General features: G+C 37.1%; 1 protein-coding gene across 38 annotated transcripts in view; it reads right to left on the bottom strand.

Annotated features, from left to right (window-relative positions):
- HERC1 (HECT and RLD domain containing E3 ubiquitin protein ligase family member 1) overlaps positions 1-20,968 on the bottom strand; it is a 197,980-nt gene that overhangs the window by 123,475 nt on the left and 53,537 nt on the right. For all 38 annotated transcript variants that reach the window (XM_084967006.1, XM_084967044.1, XM_084967018.1 and 35 more), the window contains exons 4-13: positions 16,894-17,088; positions 15,135-15,446; positions 12,445-12,541; positions 11,250-11,393; positions 9,803-9,930; positions 7,984-8,128; positions 7,710-7,881; positions 6,248-6,382; positions 5,774-5,939; positions 226-351 (exon numbers count right to left, since the gene is read on the bottom strand). In XM_084967006.1, the coding sequence (XP_084823132.1) occupies positions 226-351; positions 5,774-5,939; positions 6,248-6,382; positions 7,710-7,881; positions 7,984-8,128; positions 9,803-9,930; positions 11,250-11,393; positions 12,445-12,541; positions 15,135-15,446; positions 16,894-17,088 (1,620 nt within the window). The remainder of the gene's footprint in view (positions 1-225; positions 352-5,773; positions 5,940-6,247; positions 6,383-7,709; positions 7,882-7,983; positions 8,129-9,802; positions 9,931-11,249; positions 11,394-12,444; positions 12,542-15,134; positions 15,447-16,893; positions 17,089-20,968) is intronic.

Genomic DNA, 20,968 nt, shown 5'->3' with positions numbered 1-20,968 from the left:
ATCAGTATAATTTCAATAATTAGCCCCAAATCATCTAACAAATTATCACTTGCTTCACTTTTATTAGAAATCTAGAAACTCTTCTAGGAGAAAACATTAAATACCAGGATTTATCAGACTCATCAAGTTAAGTATCATTCCATGAACACATGGCAATCAATTAAATCAGTTTTGGGTTTTTTTTGTAATATTACTGGTTTACTTAGATACTATGCAAAGGCTCACCTGTCCTTTAGATAAGCTTTCCCATCTATCAGGTCCTTGGGGTAAAAGAGAATGAAGTAATTCCATACGTTCTCGTAACGGAGGTAACAGCATGGTTGCTCCCACTGACAGAGTTTCAATTACCACCTGATATAAAAAAAAAAGAAAAGTAGATTTATTTGGCCTAATTCTTCTCTTTTTAATAGAAACACATGAAAAATAAGTCCACTGACTATTAAGATCACAGAATTCTAAAGAAGGTGAATCATGGAAGTCTAAAGAAGTACGCTTGTGAATAAAACAAGCATGAAAAGTCCTTTAGATGTCTTTAAGAAGACTAGAATATACATTTTGGATTTGTAACTAAATCATCATGCAATAAGTATTTAGTGTTGATTCTATAGCATTGAGTGTGGTAAAGCTCTTTGTGAAGTACTGTGAATGTAGAAATGACCAAGACAGATAAAAGCCCTATTTTCAAAAAGAAACAGGCTCATAGACTTTGAAAAACTTATGGCTACCCAAGGGGACAGGTGGGAGGGAGGGATGGACTGGGGATTTGGGATTGGCATATGCATACAGAGGTATATGGAATGACTGGCCAATGGGGACCTGCCTGTGTAGCACAGAGAACCCTACCCAATATTCTGTGATAATTTATGTGGGAAAAGAATCTGAAAAATAATGGATGTGTGTATATGTATAACGGAATCACTGTGTTGTACAGTAGAAATTATCGCAACTTTGTAAATCAACTATACTTCAATAAAACTTTAAAAAAAGGAGTTCCCGTCGTGGCGCAGTGGTTAACGAATCCGACTAGGAACCATGAGGTTGCGGGTTCGGTTCCTGCCCCTGCTCAGTGGGTTAACGATCCGGCGTTGCCGTGAGCTGTAGTGTAGGTTGCAGACGCGGCTCGGATCCCGCGTTGCTGTGGCTCTGGTGTAGGCCAGTGGCTACAGCTCCGATTCGACCCCTAGCCTGGGAACCTCCATATGCCGCGGGAGCGGCCCAAAGAAATAGCAAAAAAAAAAAAGACAAAAAAAAGCAGCCCTGCTTTCATAAGCACACAGTCTAGTAAGAAAATGAGATCCTAAGCAATTTTAAGTGTGATGAGTCACACAGGGAAAGCAAAAAGAAGTACAAAATTGAGTGAACACCCATACATAAAGGCGACTAACATGGCCTATGGCTCATGAAAGTTCTCACTGAGGATTAGGCATTTGGGTTAAGAATTGAAAAATGAGCAGGCCTTAACAAACAAAGGTCCAGGTAGCAGGAACAGCATAAAGAATAGCAGCATTATCTTAGGCTTCATAACTTCTCTGGATTACAGCTTCTTTATTTCTAAAATGAAACACTCAATGGTTAAGAGCTCCTATAAATTAAAAATATGCTATAAGAAATTTTAAAACTTCAATACAAAAGTTAGAATATAAAAATTAATTTCCCTTAAGTAGAAAAGAAGATGGAAAACAGGAAAGAAAATACCAGAAAATTAAGAGGACTAGACCAGGAGATCTATTATCCTAACAGTGAGTTCCAAAGAAAGGGAGAAAAACACAGAAAATAATGAAGAGGAAAGCAACAATACGCTTCAAGATAATTTCTTAACACTGAAGGCCATGAGTTTCCTAATTAAAAATCCACTCAAGTATACACAGCAATGGATAAAATGAGACCCACATCAGTTCATTCTGAAATGTGAGAACAGAGAGGACAAGTAGAATTCGCTATAGAGTCCAGAGAGAAAAATAGATTTCCATAAAAGGATCAAAAATTTGAACAGCTGACTTTCAAAGTAACAACCTGAAAGCTGGAAGATAATTGCACAATTCTTACCAGAAAAATGATTTACAATTTATAATACTACACCTCAATTATGCATAAAGATAGTCAATTCACAAACTATTTTAGTGTGACTATATTCTCGAAGAATATATTTTATATCTATCCTTTCTCAAAAGCTACTGATGGATGTAGAAACCAAGTACACAGCACCTAACCAAGTGATCAAGGTCAAAATCTCCACTAATAAGAAACATCAATATCATGAACCCTATGATAATGTATGGAGGACACATAATTTCTGTGGTATTCTTGCCAAAAAGTGCATAACCTATTTTTTCAGTCCAAATGTAAAAAATAACAGGGAGATATTTAATAAAATAATTGACCAGTATTCATAAAATGGTCCAAGTCACGAAAGATAGGAAAAAACACGAAACTGTTATATAGTACAGGAGACTAAGGAGAAATAACAATTTAATGCAATATGGGATCCAGGATAGGCTCCTGCAAAAGAACATTAGCAGAAAACTGGTAACATTTCCAATAAGGTATCCAGTTTAATTAACAGTATTAAACCAAAGTTGATTTCTTGTTTTGATAGCTATGCTGTGGTAATTTTAGACATTACTATTAGGGGAAGAAAACTCTACTGCTTATACAATGTTTCCTTAATTCTACAATTGGTTCAAAATAAAGCAACCAAAAAAGGGGAGGGGTTTCCATTATGGCTCAGTGAGTTAAGAACTTGACATAGTGTCCATGAGGATGCTGGTTCAATCCCTGGCCTCATTCAGTGGGTTAAGGATCTGGTGATGCTACAAGCTGCGGCATAGGTCACAGATGCAGCTTGGATCTGGTGTTGCTGTGAGCTGTGGTGTAGGTCACAGATGCAGCTTGGATCTGGTGTGGCTGTGGCTGTGGTGTAAGCTGGCAGCTGCAGCTCAGATTCTACCCCTAGCCTGGAAACTTCCATATGCCGCAGGTGTGGCCGTAAAAAGGGGGCAGGGGGAGAAAGAAAGAAAAAGAAGAACAAAAAATAACAACAGCACTGATTGCCGCAAATAGATAAACTACAGTAAGTTTCAGAGAAAAGGAAAAATGAACAGGAACAGCCTGGGAGAATCTACCTCCTAAGGACTCTCCAAGGAGTAGGTACAAGGAGACTAAGGAAGAAATAAAACAATTCTAGAAATAATTCCTTTAAGTTTAATTTTCTTACTTTACTCCAATACTTTTCAACCTTTTAAAAATTATACTATCTTGGAGTTCCCGTCGTGGCGCAGTGGTTAACGAATCCGACTAGGAACCATGAGGTTGCAGGTTTGGTCCCTGCCCTTGCTCAGTGGGTTAACGATCCGGTGTTGCCGTGAGCTGTGGTGAAGGTTGCAGACGTGGCTCGGATCTGGCGTTGCTGTGGCCCTGGCATAGGCCAGCGGCTACAGCTCCAATTAGACCCCTAGCCTGGGAACCTCCATATGCCACGGAAGCGGCCCAAAGAAATAGCAAAAAGACCCAAAAAAAAAAAAAAAATATATATATATATATATACTATCTTGTTCCTGATAATATTCAATCCTTTAAGTTCCAATTAACCACACCAGATTAATACTCCTCTACCTACATCCCAGGGATATGTCCTTCCAGTTGAAAAATCACAGTATCTTTTTTTGCTTTTTTAAAAAATTGACATATAATTCATATGTCATAAACTCGCCTTTTAAAAATATAAACTTCAATGGGTTTTAGTATATTCACAGAGTTGTGTAACCATCACTATTGTATAATTTTAGGACATTTTCATCACCCCCAAAAGAAACCTATGCCCATTAGTAGTCACTCCCTATCTCTCCCTCCCCCAAAACTCCTGACAACTACTTTGTGTCTCTATAGATTTGCTACTCTGCACATTCCATATACTTGAAATCAAATAGTATCTGGCCTTTTTGTGTCTGGCTTTTGTCACTCAGCATAATGTTTACAAGGTTCACTCATGTTGTAGCCTGTATCAGTACTTCATCTCCTTTTATGGCTGAATAATATTACACTGTATTGACATACCACATTTTTTTCATCCATTCATCAGTTGACAGATGTCTGCTTGATTGTTTCTACTTTTTGACTATTATGAATGATACCATTACAAAACCCATATACAAGTTTTTTTGTGTGTAGATGTTCTATATTCTCTTGGGTATAGACCTAGGTGTGAAACTGCTGCACTGTATGGTAACTCTATATTTAACTATTCACAGAAATATTTTCCAAAGCAGCTGCACCATTTTATAATCCCACGAACAATGCAGAGGGTTCCATTTTCTATACATCCTCACCAATGCTTGATATTGTCATTCTTTTTGATTATAGACATTCAGTGTATATGTATAAAGCAGTATCTCACTGTGATTTCTTTCTTTTTTTTAAGGGCCACACCTGAGACACACGAAAGTTCCCGGACTGGGAGTCAAATCAGAGCTGCAGCTGCCAGCCTACACCATAGCCCCAGCAACATAAAGTCTGAGCTGCATCTGCGACCTATGCTGCAGCTCACAGCAACACCGGATTCTTAGCATACTGAGCAAGGCCAGGGATCGAACCCTCGTCTTCTTGGATAATAGTCAAGTTAATCCACTAAGCCACAAAGGGAACTACCCTCACTGATTTTAATTTGCACTTCCTTAATGTCTAATGATTTTGAATATTTTTCATGTGTTTAATGGCCTAATGTATATCATCTCTGGAGACATGTCTACTCAGATTCTTGGCTCATTTTTTGTTGGGTTATCCATCTTTTTTACTGTTGAGTTATAAAGCTCCTTTATATACTCTGGAAACCAGACTCTTATCAGATATATGATTTACAAATACTTCTCCCATTCTGTGAGTTGTATTTTCATTTTCTTGATAATGTCCTTTGAAACATAAATGCTTTTAATTTTGATGAAGCCAAATTTATCTCTTTTTTCTTTGGTAGCTTGTGCTTTGGATATCAAATTTAAGAAACCATTGCCTAATCTGAGGTCATAAAGACGAAGGATGAGCAAAAATGTGATATATACATATAAAACAAAAGATTACTCTAGCCTTAAAGAGGAAAGAAATTCTGACATATGCTACCTAACATAGATGAATCTTGACAACATTGTGCTAATAAGCCAGTCACAAAAAGACAGTGTATGATTCCACTTTTATGACACACTTAATGTGTCAAATTATAGACAGAGAAAGTAGAATGGTAGTTGCTAGAGGGTGAAAGGAGGGGAAAATGAGGAGTTACTGTTTAATGCGTACAGAATCTCAATTTTATAAGATGAAAAGAGTTGTGGAGATGGACAGTGGTGATGATTGTACAACATTATAATTGTATTTAACACCACTGAACCGTATACTTAATAATGGTTAAGATGGAAAATTTTATGTTATGCGTATTTTATCACAATAAAAAATTAAATAAAATAAAAAACAGGGCCTTGTGCTCAAAAATTTATCTTCTGGTGGAAAAGACATTTGTAAACAGACAACTACAAACCAATGTAATATGATGAGAATATACACAAGAGAAACCTAACCTCACAGAAGAGCAAGGAATGAAAAGTGTCTCAGAGATGATACCTGATCTTTGTCTTAAAAGACAAGTTAACCAAAAAGTTTATTCCCACAAGAAAATAGGAGCAACGGAAAGAAGATCCAATTGAAGTTTTCTGATACAGCTGAATTTAGGAGCCACAACCTCAGGGAAAGATGTGGCTGAGATACAGGTTTCCAAGTCCCATACTCTTACCTCTTGGATTTCATCTGGGACAGTTGAGTCCATCAGTCTAAAGAGCAAATTTCGAAGTGGACCTGCCTGTCTTCCAAGAATGCTGGTAGCCACCCCTCCCGCAAGTGCAAGAGCAAGGTGATTTGAAAGCAGCTTCAGGCACAGCTTGAGGAAATTGTGGTGTTCCCTGAAACCAAATAGACTGCTATAAATTTCTAGAATATAAAAGAGGACATGCTATCCAGTTTGGGTAACTTCTTTTTCTTTGAAGATTTTGTCAAATTATAACTAACAGTAATTTTTAAAATGTGATTCATGAAGTTATGGGTAACTTTTCCTAGAGGTTATTATAAGTACCTAGGTTTAGCACTTTTAGATTATTAAGAAGTTTCATATAATTGAGAGGGAAACAATAAGAAAGAATAAGTCAAAATTCAAAATTACTAAGTAATACGTGTGTACACAAAAACACAAATATACATATATGTAACATACCTTGATGAAGGGAAAGGGAGTGGGGGAATCTCACTGTTTATTTTATCACAGTATCTCTCAAGAAATGAACGAAGGTGTGAGAAGGTACTCTCTTCAAGATCTACACAATAAGGTCGGTGCCAGGCAACAACTTGTCTAAAAGGAAGCATAAGAAAATCATTAAAAAGTCTTAACATGAAGTTTTGTCTATGATCAAGAACAAAAATTAAACCATTACTAAAGTTGAAAGACATGAGCAAGATATACAGAAGACCCTTCTGATTATAAAGGTGATAAAACCCTTCACTTTAGCAACTGAGGAAAACCAAGAATTTGCCATCCCCAGAATTCTTCAGGAAGAAAACATACAACCATTACCTATTTGGAAGGTTTGGATATTCACTTACCTGAAGTCAGAGGGCTGAGCCATATGACCTACTAGGGCCTCATGTGGTTCTTAGATGTATAGTTCATACTAAGAAAAACGGCCTGACTTTATAAAGTGATATACTGAAACCTACTAAAAGAAAACCCTTGAAAATTCTTGTGAAGATTTTCAAGATCTTGGGAACAAACTTTCTACATATAAGGTGGGAAGTTGCAAATTTGATACTAACAGCAGATTATTTATATCCAATTTATTAAATTTTCAGCTTTGTTTTGGAGGGTAATTACCTACAAATGCTTTAAATTACTTAGAATGTTATAATAAATTCCATATGAAGAAAATATTTAGAATACAAATATAACACATTCTAAATTATTAATTAGCCGGCATGCACCAGAAAAGAGCTGAAATACCCCAAAATGCCTTAAAATTCCATCTTCTAATATTAGCTAGCCATTATCTACCTGATTATTTTAAAAGATATGGTTATCACTTTAGGAAAAAGCTAAATTTATGTAAAAAGTAACTTCTTTATTTAAAAGTATGGCCACTGCTTTTTTTTTTCCCGAAAACCAACCAGATAAAGGTCAAAGAAGCTAATTAACTGTTAAAAAAGCAATAAAGCCTAGTTCTGACTTTGATTAATTTAACTTCCTCCTGATATGCAAACAGTTTTTAAGATCAGTATCTGGAGGCAGAAAAGGAATTCAAAATGTTTAAAAGACACTTAAGACAGTATCTTAATTTTTTTTTGGCCACATCTGCAGCATATGGAAGTTCCCAGGCCAGGGATTAAATCTGTGCCATAGCAGTGACCCAAGCCACAGAAATGACAACGCTGCATCCTTGACCTGCCAGACCACCAGGGAATTCCCAAGACAGTACTTAAATATAGAGTATAACTTCTTGTTTATGGAACATAACTAATCTCAACATACAAATCAAAAGAAATCTAGATGCCATGTCTATGACAGTAAAAATAAGACTAGAAATATTCAGAAGGGTATTTAATGAACTAAGTACAATTATTTCTGCTTTTATTGATGTTTTTGCTGTTAATAAAACATAAGACGTTTTAAACTTAGGCATACTTACCTGTCCCTAGGAAGAGCAGTCCATGCCAGACTATGTGATGTTCCAGCAGAGATTTGTTGAATAGCTATGCCATCTAAGCCACTCACTTTCTTTGGTTTAGTAATAGGACCCGTGGAATTTCCTTGGCCACACTGCCCCATTGAGTTATTGCCCCACGCATAAACTTCATTATCTAAAAATAAAACATAACGAACAAAGAAAAGCCAAATTTAAATGTAAAATATTCATAGGAGGTAATAGTTAATACTGCTTCTTTAAAAACAAATGACCTTACCATGAGAAAGAGCCAAACAATGACTATCTCCAATAGAAATGTCAACTATTCTTGTGGCAGCCAGTTCTTCAATAAGCTTTGGTCTCAGTGCAGTAGCTTCTGAAGAACCACAACCTAGACAAGCTCCACAGCCCCAAGCATAGACCTGAAACAAATACATACACATAATATCCTGAGACAGTAGCTTAGAAACTTACATTGTCTAAGAATAAATATCATCTATTAAACAAGAGTTTGGTTTGATACTAAATAATACTTTTTGTTATTTAAAAACTTTTAATTCTGGAGTTCCTGTCACGGCTCAGTGGTTAACAAATCCAACTAGGAACCATGAGGTTGCAGGTTCAATCCCTGGCCTTGCTCAGTGGGTTAAAGATCCGGTGTTGCCGTGAGCTGTGGTGAAGGTTGCAGACGTGGCTCGGATCTGGCGTTGCTGTGGCTCTGGTGTAGACCGGCAGCTGTAGCTCTGGTTGGAACCCTAGCCCGGGAACCTCCATATGCCACAGAAATGGCCCTAGAAAAGGCAAAAAGACAAAAAATACATAAATAAATAAATAAAAACTTTTAATTCAAATAATTATCTTATATAATCATTCAAAGCAGAAATAATTATCCCTCATAAAAAACAAGTACATGATTTTCAAGGAAGGTCAATGATTTGCCAGCGGCTATACATCAAATAAGTGAGCATCTTTTGGCTTGGATTCATGGATTCTTAACACAAAACTCACCGCAAGAAAGATGTAAAAGAGGAGTCTTAAATTTTAAGACCGTAACCAGCACTATAACAAATGACTAATGTAATTAAATACCAAATGATAAATAGGGTTTTTTTTCTTTTTTCTTTTTACAGCCACACTTGTGGCATATGGAAGCTCCCAGGGTAGGCTGAATCGGGGCTGTAACTGGGGCCTGTGCCACTGCCAGAGCAACACTAGATCCAAGCTGCATCTGCAACCTATGCCACGGCTTGCGGCAATGTTGGATCCTTAACCCACTGAGTGAGGCCAGGGATCAAACCTACATCCTTACAGAGAGCCACAACAGGAACTCTGATAGTTTTGAGTCAGATTTTTTTAGGATATGGCATGCTAATCTTTTAAAAATAATTAAATTATATGTTAATTTCAGCTTTGCTACTCATCCGTCATGTGAATGTCAGAAACATTTTTATACCACTGCCTAGCACATAATAGATCCCTATGTGTGAGATAATGAGTGATCAGCTCACTTTTCCACTGTCATCACTGATGGATGTTAGAGGCAGTTACTATCAGTCTATCACCACACCTGGACTCTCTCCATCACCAATATACAAACAGAGGAATACCAAAATACTCATGGAGAAAATCAAAAGTTTATAAAGGGATTATACAATTCTGACTATCCTAAGCCTGAGTAACCCTTTTTCAGGAACACCTAACCTTCTCAGATTATTTTCCATCTGGAAATGATCACCTTACTGTCTTGTTAGTTCATACCACTAGTTCCAGCAAGATCTAGTCTCACTTGCCTCCACAATTCATGCTTTTTAGGAAAAGAATTAAGGTGTGCCTACTGCTAAAGACTTCTTAAAACCCACCTTAATACAAACAACATAGGATTAACAGCAAGTTTACCTGGCTTATACAGACCAGGTCAGAAAATCTGGTTTCTTCTCAGATACTCTACTTCTTCAAAACAGGAGAAAGTATTTCATTTCAGTAGACTAACTTTAAAATATATTTTTTAACTTTAAAATTTAAATATGATTATTACTTTTCAGTCACTTGGTCCTCTGAAATACTCTAAGCCTTTTATGTTCATTCCTTAGTCCTACCTGCCCTGTTGATGTCAAAGCAAGTGAAGACTGACTTCCAGCACAAACTTTGCGAATGAACATTCCTTGCAAAGCTTCAATAACTTTAGGCTTATACACTCTGTTGGTATCACCATGGCCAAGTTTGCCTGTAAAAATAAACAGTTTCAAGTTAAACAACTTACTTGTTTTTAAGAACCTCTATTCTTTCTCTAAGTATTAATGTTGATAAATGTCACTAACCTTTCCATCACTAACCTGACAGACTCCCCACATTCTAGAAAGCCTAAGTTTCTGATAGCAGAGGATGTTAACAAGTGAATGATTTTATTACAAGAAACAACCAATAAACAACTACTTTCTGAACCTTAATTTCAAGCAATTAAAACTACTTTAAGAGAGATATGGAAAATCAATTTGCTGTCTTTATCCCCTTTAAGTTATACTTCTAACTTCAAATTTACTGATATAATAAACAGATCCTGGAGTTCCCGTCATGGCTCAGTAGTTAACAAATCCGACTAGGAACCACAGGTTGCGGGTTCGATCTCTGCCCTTGCTCAGTGGGTTAAGGATCTGGCATTGCCACGAACTGTGGTGTAGGTTGCAGACGTGGCTCGGATCCCACGTTGCTGTGGCTCTAGTGTAGGCCGGCGGCTACAGCTCCAATTTGACCCCTAGCCTGGGAACCTCCACATGCTGCGGGAGCAGCCTAAGAAAATGTCAAAAAGACAAATAAATAAATAAACAAACAGGTCCTATAATAAGAACATGTATGTATATGATTATTTTTAATTTTTTAAAAGATTCAATAATTCACCAAATAGAAAACTCGACATATCACCAGAGAAGAAAAACAAATGGCCAAAAACATGTAAATACAACCCAATCAAGACGAAAATATAAATTAAATGATACTATTTTCACTACTGAAATTTTTTATTATCTTAACTTTAATAACCAGTATTGTTGAGAAATATGGGGAAGTGAGCATTCTCATGTTGCTGGTGGGAATAACTGAGTAAAATAGAAAAAGATTTAGTCAAGGATAATAAATTGTTTTGTAAGTTCTGCTACAATCACATGAAAGAATACTTTGAGCTACTGAAAATAAAAACGTAGAGCCATATTTGTTGAGAGAGCTATTTATGAGATATTATTAGATAAAAACAAACAGGTTATAAAATGATATCTATGGTACATAATCTGCTCTGGCTTTTAAAGACATCTCTGTAGAAATATATATGTACATATTTGCGTAAATGCATATATATATCTAGATGGCTACCTACCAAAATTTTAACAATGGTTATAGCAACATTTATAGAAATAGTTCATTCAAATTTCTTAATTTCTGCTCACCCACATTTGAGTTTTTCTACAAGAGGCCTGGTACAGCTGAAAAATAATTTTTTTTTAATTCAAGGGAAAAAAGGTCAAAGCTATCAACAAATAATTTTTTACATACCATTGTCTCCTCCTCCAAAAGACCATACAGTTCTGCCATCTTTAGATAAAGCAATAGTATGTGAACTGCCACAGGAAACCTCTCCTACATTGCTAATGTCTTTTACTAATGTTGGAATGTTACGGCTATTACTGTCACCATGACCTTGGATAAAACACACATAACGACAAAGAAATGATGTTAGCTCTTTTTCTTTAGGCCATTACTTCACAGGTAGAATAAACATTACAACAGAATTAAGGTATTTTTAAGGTACAGTTAAGAAGTTCCCGTCGTGCCTCAGCAGTAATGAACCCGACTAGTATCCATGAAGATGTGGGTTTGCGGGAGTTCCCGTCGTGGCGCAGTGGTTAACGAATCTGACTAGGAACCATGAGGTTGCGGGTTCGGTCCCTGCCCTTGCTCAGTGGGTTAACGATCCAGCGTTGCCGTGAGCTGTGGTGTAGGTTGCAGACGCGGCTCGGATCCCGTGTTGCTGTGGCTATGGCGTAGGCCGGTGGCTACAGCTCTGATTCGACCCCTAGCCTGGGAACCTCCATATGCCGCGAGAGCGGCCCAAGAAATAGCAAAAAGACAAAAAAAAAAAAAAAAAAAAAAAAAGATGTGGGTTTGATCCTTGGCCTTGCTCAGTGTTGCTGTGGCCGTGGTGTAGGCAGGCAGCTGCAGCTCCAATTCGACCCCTAGCCTGGGAACTTCCATATGCCACAGGTGCAGCCCTAAAAAGACCAATAAATAAAGTACAATTAAATACAAAAAACAGAATCATTTCTAATATCTTTCTCATTCAATCTTCCAGGTTGCTCCCAACCTGAGGCACCCAGTCCCTTCAATGAATCAGTAGAAGAACATTTATGCTCCTTGCATAACACTTATCTAGTGCTGTCTAGTATGTTAATGGACTTGTTTTCACTACCTCCTAGATTATATACTTTAGGATCACTTCAAGATGTTATCTTTCTCCTCCCTGAAATTCTATAGTGCCTGCTAAAAGCAGTAAATACTTGCTAAATTTAATTACATCTTAAATTTTAGCACCAGAATCTAGGTACTCGCTATATAAAATTATCTTCTTTTAAGCTTAAAACTAATAAAATAAACGTCAATCATTGGCCTATTAAATTTAGTTTCATCGCTTCACAGTAACCATCATTTATATTTTTCTGTGCTAATAACTTCAATTTTTAAAAAATCTTACCTAATCTTCCAAAGTCACCTTCACCCCACGTGTATAATTCACCATCCTCCGTGACAGCAGCACTATGTCTGTATCCAGCTGACACACAAACAACTACCTGCATTGCACACAAAGTGAATTTGATGAACACAAAGATGCTAAACATACAGTTCACATTTGATCCTAATACACAGAGACTTCAGAGATACTGATAATCACACTCATCCAGGAAGTGCCATGGACAGCTGTGGAGGTTGTGCCCAGGACAAGGACCGAGACAGTGCTGGATACCGCCTATGCTGTGCTGGCCAAGCCATGAACTCTAGCTTGTACCCAAAGAGGACAACTTTTCTTAATTCACACACACACAAAAAACAACTGTAAAGGTTAGCAGCACCCTCTTGCTCCCTGCCTTCCCCGCCCTCACCCCAAATACATCAATCTAATCACTTGCAACAATATTTTATCACCAGTCATGTCTTTACTCAAAGAGCTGGAAAGGGCTGAACACTGATGGAACAATGAAAAAACTTTGAATATAACATTAATACAAAATCTTCAATTCTGGCTAATCAAGAAAAACTCATCACATAACAGGGATAGCTCTCAAAAACACACTATTATTAATACAGAACGATCTAAGCAGTGAAATAAGCTTATATTAATCAAACTCCTGATAGTATCTCTTTACTCTCAAATAGCTATACAGTTGGTAAGTATATCAGGGAAGTAATGATATATAGCAGCATAATTTGGGGATCACATATCTTTTTTAACACTGATAGAAATCAGTAACTTCTGAAAAGAAGATGAACTGAAAAAGTGTCTAAACTAATAATCCCACATTTTTAATCTCCAAAAATTAGAACTCACTTTAGAAAATTCAAATTTTAGATTCAATTAAAAATACTGAGCACCTAATACATTCTAAATAATATGCTAAGAACTTGTGAAATTTTTATCTGTAAGTTATTAATTTATTTTGGGGGACTTTTTCTTTCATGATTTTCATACTAAGTTTTTTTTTTTTTTTTTTCTGGTTTTTGGGTTTTTTTTTTTTTTGTCTTTTTGCTATTTCTTTGGGGCCGCTCCCACGGCATATGGAGGTTCCCAGGTTAGGGGTCGAATCGGAGCTGTAGCCACTCGCCTACACCAGAGCCACAGCAACGCAGGATCCGAGCCGCGTCTGCAACCTACACCACAGCTCACGGCAACGCCGGATCCTTAACCCACTGAGCAAGGGCAGGGACCGAACCCGCAACCTCATGGTTCCTAGTCAGATTCGTTAACCACTGCGCCACGACGGGAACTCCAATACTAAGTTATTTTTAACTGGTTAACATTTCCATTATAAAATGGAACATTAAAAAGAATATAAGTAAATAAAATTAAAAACGATGGGAATTAAGAAAGAAGATACCAGAAAAACAAAAAATACAACTTTAGAGAGTATTTATCTGGGGAGTTCCCTTCGTGGCTTAGCAGTTAATGAACCCAACTAGGATCCATTAGGATGTGAGTTCGATCCCTGGCCCTGCTCAGTGGGTTGAGGATCAGGTGTTGCCATGAGCTGTGGCGGAAGTTGCACATGCAGCTCAGATCCTCAGATGCTGTCTGTGGCTGTGGCATAGGCCAGCAGCTGTAGCTCTGATTTGATCCCTAGCCTGGGAACATCCATATGCTGCAGGTGCAGCCCTAAAAAGCAAAAATAAAAATAAAAAGAGTATTTATCTGAAGTTCCTTAAAGGCCCACACTCAACATCTTATCAAGCATCCCCTGATGTTAAGTGGAATGTTCCAAGGCTCATTGCTTTGAAGTTGATGTCTAAGTTAATTGAAAGTTATAATAAAGTAAAATTCATTTGATAGCCAACCTTGTCAGACAAACTCCCATGAATAGAAAGTGTCCCACTTGTAATTCTGGTATAAAATTAAAATTTTAAATTTAAAAGATTTTTAGATACGAAAAGATTCATGGAAAGAACACAATCTTAAAATGAAGGAACCCACAATATAGCATATACTTTTAAGTTATGAAAATTGCTTTGTTTCTTCAAACAAAGGTAAAATAGAAATTTAAAAAGTAGATCTAGGTTCAGTTTATAATGGTGCCAATTAGTTGTGCATGACCTTGGGTAAGTTATTTAACCACACCAAATGGGTCATTTAAGTTTCTATTAGAACACGACCTAGTCCAAGAGAACCTTCTGACCTCATTTTCAAACAGCACACCCTGCCCAAGTTAGTATTATATTATTCATTCTTTTCTTTACTATAATTTGAAATTATTTTATGTGTTTGGTTATATATTTATCATCTCTATCCCACAGATTAAAGCTCTATGATTAAAGCTCTGTGAAAGCAAGGATCTTGTCCGTTTTGTTCAGTGCTATATATATAATGCCTAAAACACTATCTGCCACTTGGAAGGTGCTAAATAAGTATTTGTGAAATGGATTATTGTTAATTTCCTATCTGTGAAATACAAATAATTAACTACCTTAACAAGGCTGTTACAAGAAGTGAAATTAAGCAATGCACATGAAAGTGTTTTGCAAACCATCAAGCAAATACACAAAAGCTAAGCCAAAGGGTTCAGAGGGCAGGCTACTTCAAAAAGAATACATCAAAATCTGGAAAATATTGCCAATTATAGCAATTATAGCACCAATGCATCTAATCACTTTTAAATCCAGAAAGAAGGCACATACCTTTCCCTGCAGAGGGCCCTGAATAAGCTTGGGATATTTCTGTGTTGAACTATTTCCATGTCCCAGTTTCCCATAATCGCCATCTCCCCAACTGAAGACTTCTCCTTCTGTTGTGAAAGCTAAAGTATGACCATCAGATCCTTTAGAAGATGAGACCTTTTTAATGGATCTATGAGGCTCAAACGTTAACTTTTTTAAAGTAGACTGATTATTAGAATCTCCAAGGCCCAGTCTCCCATAGCTGCCTTTACCACAAGCTCTGACAGAGCCATCTGTAGAAATGACAAAAGTGCAGTACTGTCCAGCTTCAATCTACAAGCAAACAAATAGAATCATAAATATAAAATGCTTCTATGAGAATGAAAGCATAACATTTAAGACTGACTTTTACCAAAGAGGCTCAAAGTAAATCTTTTAAGTCAAAATATGAATTTCCATAGTGATTAAGAAGTAAACGGAAAATCTGAAAAACCATTAATGGCCTATCCATGTTGACTTTATTGTTGAACTCAAATTAATGTATATTTTATCTTTTCAGGTTATCCACCTGGTCATGGTTCAACGAAAAATCAAGTAGGAGTGCCCATCGTGGAGCAGCAGAAATGAATCCAACTAGGAACCATGAGATTGTGGGTTCACTATCTGGCCTCGCTCAGTGGGCTAAGGATCTGGTGCTGCCATGAACTGTGGTGTGTGTACTATAGGTCTGATTAGACCCCTAGCCTGGGAACTCCCCCATATGCCACAGGTGCAGCCCTAAAAAGACAAAAAAAAAAAAGTAAAATGTTTCAGCATCCTTTTAAATAATTGGTGAAAGGTAAGAAATAGTTCTCCTGAAATTCCTTAGGGTCCATTATACTAAGAACTGTGTAAGACACATACCCTAAATTAATTTGAAAAAATGAAAAAAAATTTTAAGTCCCAACATTTTGCATTTCCATTTTATTTATTTATTTATTTATTTATTTATTTATTTATTTATTTATTGTCTTTTTAGGGCCTCACCCATGGTATATGGAGATTCCCAGGCTAGGGGTCGAATCAGAGCTATAGCCACCAGCCTATGCCACAGCCACAGCAATGTCAGATCTGAGCCTCATCTGTGACCTGCACCACAGCTCACGGCAGCACTGGATCCTCAACCCACTGAGCAAGGCCAAGGATTGAACCTGCAACTCATGGTTCCTAGTCGGATATGTTTCCGCTGTACCACGACGGGAACTCCTATTTTATTTTATTTTATTTTTATGGCTGCATTTACGTAGCTCAGGTCCTACGGGTCCTATGTTGTTGTGGCTGTGATGTAGAATAGCAGCTATAGATCCGATTCGAACCCTAGCTTGGGAACTTCCATATGCCACAGAAGCGGCTCTAAAAAGCAATACATAAATAAATAAATAAATATTTAAAAGTATCATAATAAGAACATGAAATGCCAATCTGGTAAAGGGAAAATTCTAATTTTTATTTAGTCTTATTTACCATTTGTGTGAAATATAATGGCAAGTCTGTTGCCATTCATAATTCTTTTTAAAATTTCAAATCAAAATTCAATTTTTGAAACTTGGAAACACTGTTAAGGAAATGCTTTTTTCTATGAAAATGGAAAAACTGATGTAGTATCAAATAGAAACAATATGGATAAGAAACAAGCAAGAATTCATTCATTAAAAACAAACAAACAAAAAAACCCCACTCTTAATGTTACATAAAGCAAACCCCACCATCTATCAATTTGTAATGTATATAGAGAACTCACAGTCTGAGCATCAGAGAAACTAGGGGCCAGTTTGGGTTGCAGTATTTTTTCCTGTGTGCCTTCTACCAACTGATGGCTGCTGTTGCTACCCCAAACATAAACCTCACAGGTTTCTGAGACAATGGGAGCATCACCAGTCTGAATGCTATCTGGGCTAGCACATGTTCTTGAGTAATCAGAAGCCATTCTGCAAACCTATTGAAATAAGAAACACACCATAAATAGTCAAGACATTTTTAATGCAGATATTTTTATATTCTCTGAAATTTTTGTTCACTTTCTTTCCTCTAAAACTATCTCAACTGCTCAAATAACCTAAGAACAATACATCCAATCTTAAACAGAGATGGCTAGACTATGCACTCCTGCAGAATAAATCACTTAGAAATACTAACAAAGATGGCAAAAATGGGAAGGTGAAGACACACAATCAAGCCTGTTTTAACTAAACATTTTATTAATGCATACAAGAGAAAACAGAAAAACAAAGCAGTAAAAAACCCACCTTTGATAATCCCATCATTAACAGTTATTTTTTTTATGTATGTCCCTTCCAGAATTCTGCATAAATATTATCACAGTGGACATATAAAAGGGCCATGCAAAATTTTCTCTATGTCTACTAATCTTCATATTTGATTCAGTAACATTCCATCTAATGTAAAAATCACAATTTATTTAAACATTTTCCTTTAAGAAGACATTTAGATTTTTTCTACTTGTTTGTTAAATAAGCCATTTTAAGAATATAGTTGTTACTACATTTTTAATTACTTTCCTCAGTAGAGTACCTCACAAAAAGGACTACTATATCTGAAAAAAAATGACAACAATCTTACAATTTTTGAAACACATTTATACCAAATTGCTTTCAAAAGTGGTGTTACAGGAGTTCCCTGCTGTGGTACAGCAGAAACAAATCCAATTAGTAAACCATGAGGTTTCAGATTTGATCCCTGGCTTTGCTCAGTGGGTTAAGGATCTGGCGTTGCCGTGAGCTGTGGTGTAGGTTGCAGACGCGGCTCGGATCCTGCGTTGCTGTGGCTGTGGCATAGGCAGGCAGGTGTAGCTCCAATTAGACTCCCACCCTGGGAACCTCCGTACACTGCGGGTGCAACCCTAAAAAGCAAAAAAAAAAAAAAGTGGTGTTACAGTATTATTTTATCACCAGAAACATACAAAACAAGGGCTGTCCTAAAAATAATAAAAGTCCAGAGCACATCAATACTCATGCAAATAACTATATATGTACATATAGATATAGCTATAGCCATATAAAATATCATGACTTACTTACTATTTGTGTTGAATATAATGGTAAAGGCTATTGCTGTTCATAACACTTTCTAAAAATCCAGGCTTCTCCCTTCCCCTGACTCTCACAAACCCTGCCAAAAACGCAGGACCTAGGATTGTCATCACAATTGACTTATCCAACGAATAGGTCTATATGAGAGTACCAATCTCATTGCATCCATATCAATAACAAATATCATGCTTCAAATTTTTTTTTGCAAACTTAAGCAAGGAAAAAGATAATGCATTCTTTTTAACTTCACACTTATCATCGAAGGAGCTAAAATTTTTCCATCTTCTTGCTTACCACAAATTTCTGCCCATTTATTTATCAGGGCATAATGAATTTTTCACTGACTTGTATGAATTACATAAAATAAAGATATTATCTCTGACTACAGCTGTTGTTAATTTGTTGTCCACATTTTAGGGGGTTTTTTGGTGTGTTTTTTTGTTTGTTTGTTTTTTGTGGGGTTTTTTGCTGAACCAAGCAAAACAATAAAAGAGGAACCTTCAAAAGTCAACTTATTATATTGTAGACCCTTAAATAGTAAGGGATAGACTGATTTTAGTCAAAATTTTTAAACAGTACCCAAAACAAGAGGATATGTATGTCAGACAAATAATTTCCCAGTGAATACAAACAAAATATGCATAAGTAAGGGCTGCCAGGCCCTAATAACGATCTGAAATCCTGCTGCCAACAAAAGAAGGATTATGGGCCCAAGTAGATTAAAATTTTTTATCTAAAAATCTATTACAGGGAGTTTGCACTGTGGCACAGTGGGTTAATGATCTGACTTGTCCCCAGCCCAGTGCAGTAGGTTAAGAACCCTGAGTTGCTAATGCTTTGGCACAGGTCACAGCTCTGGCTCAGATTCGATCCCTGGCCTGGGAATTTCCACATGCCACAAGGGTGGTGGAAAAAGAAAAAATAAATAAATAAAGATTTATTACAGTTGTCCCTCCCTTATTCGTGGTTTCACCTTCTGTGGTTTCAATTACCGATAGTCAACTGCCGTCTTAAAATATTAAATAGAAAATTTCAGCAAAAAACTATTTCTAAGTTTTAATATTGCATACTGTTCTAAGTATTATCCCTTTGTCCAGCATAGCCACAATGCATACGGCTACCTACCCATTAGTCACTTAGCAGCTGTCTCAGTTACCACCCTGACTGCTGCAGTATCTCAGGGCTTGTGTTCAAGAACCCTTATTTTAGTTAATAATGGCATCAAAGTGCAAGGGTAGTAATGTTGGCAATTTGGGTATTCTCTTACTGTGCCTAATTTATAAATTAAACTTCATCATAGATATGGATGTTTAGAAAATAACATGGTACATATATAGAGTTTGTTACTATCCATGTTTTCAGGCATCCACTGGAGGTCTTGGAATGTAGCCCTCACAGAGAAGGGGAAACTACTGTACCGTAATAAGGCTTGAAAAAGTCATAGCCCTCCTTCCTCAATCCTCACCAAAAAAGAGAGAAAGGGGCAGGGAGCGGGGGCGAGGGGGAAATGCCAAAAAAATTCTACTCACAGGGCTTAGAAATGTGTTTTTTAACTACAACTGAGGTGATGGACAGAATTCTGGGAAGATAATAACAGCAGCAATGTAGCTTTCTAAACACTCTGAATCACTTACACAGAGTAAAGGGAAAGCTAAAGTCCAAACTCATGCTTCACAACAAAACTAGGTGACAAAGGTAGCTCCAATAACTCCAAGATATAAGCAGGTGTGGACAAACCACTACCAAACACAGAATCTGCATGGTAATAACATCTGTGCAGGAGGAAGCCAAAGAGTGTCTCAGAGACCTCAGAACAAGAAAAACCCACTGGAAAGGCTCACCAGAAAGAACAGTCTAAGAAGAGCAGTTGCAACTGGGAAGAGCTTTGCCTTCTCTGATAGCAGGTACAATTACAAACAGACCAAAATAAGAAGTTTGAAAGAAGCTATAGCAATCTAGCTCTTTTGAACTCTTTTTGTGTGTCCATTTGTTTTATTTTGTTGGCTATGCCCAAGGCATTCGAAAGTACCCAGGCCAGGGATCTAAACGACACCACAGCTGTCATAAAAGCTAAAGCAGTGACAATGCTGGATCCTTAACCCACTGAGCCATGAGGGAACTCTTAGGTCTTGTGAACTCTTGAAACTGACAAGCCAGTATTTTCTTCCAGGACAGAGACTTCACACTCAGGAGAAACTACTGAGAGTGGCATAAATGTTGAACAGAACAGGGACAACAGAAAGCAAAGAGAGAAGGTCAAGGTAAAAGTTGGAGAAGGGAATATGCTGGAAACCACCATTTTTTTTCTTTTTACAGCCACACCTGTGGCATATGGAAGTTCCCAGGCCAGGGATCAAACCAGAGCTGCAGCTGCAGGCCTATGCCACAGCTATGCCAATGCCAGATTTGAGCCCCATCTGTGACCCATGCCACAAGCTTGCAGCAATGCTGGATCTTTAACCCACTGAACAAGGCCTGGGATCAAACCTGCATCCTCACAGAGACAATGTCAAATCTTTAACCTACTGAGCCACAACAGGAACTCCACCATATTTTTTTTTAATATTACACAAAAACAACAGAGGAAGGAAGTCTATGGATTTAGAAAGGCTATCTTGAATCCCATCTCATTCTAAAAATTCAGGAAAGTAAATTTTTCACAAAAATTGCAACAAAAAAAATCAAGGCCAATTCCACATGAAATTATTATTAGTCCCCCAAAAGGGGATGGGGAAGAGGCAGAATGGCATGCCGGAAGGAACCTGC

This window comes from Sus scrofa, chromosome 1, assembly GCF_054392235.1.
Source record: "Sus scrofa isolate SSC_HxYL_T2T_F1_AM1 chromosome 1, Sscrofa_HxYL_maternal_Yorkshire_Landrace_v2.0, whole genome shotgun sequence".
Lineage (NCBI taxonomy): Eukaryota > Metazoa > Chordata > Mammalia > Artiodactyla > Suidae > Sus > Sus scrofa.
This window is presented reverse-complemented; position numbering and strand designations above follow the sequence as displayed.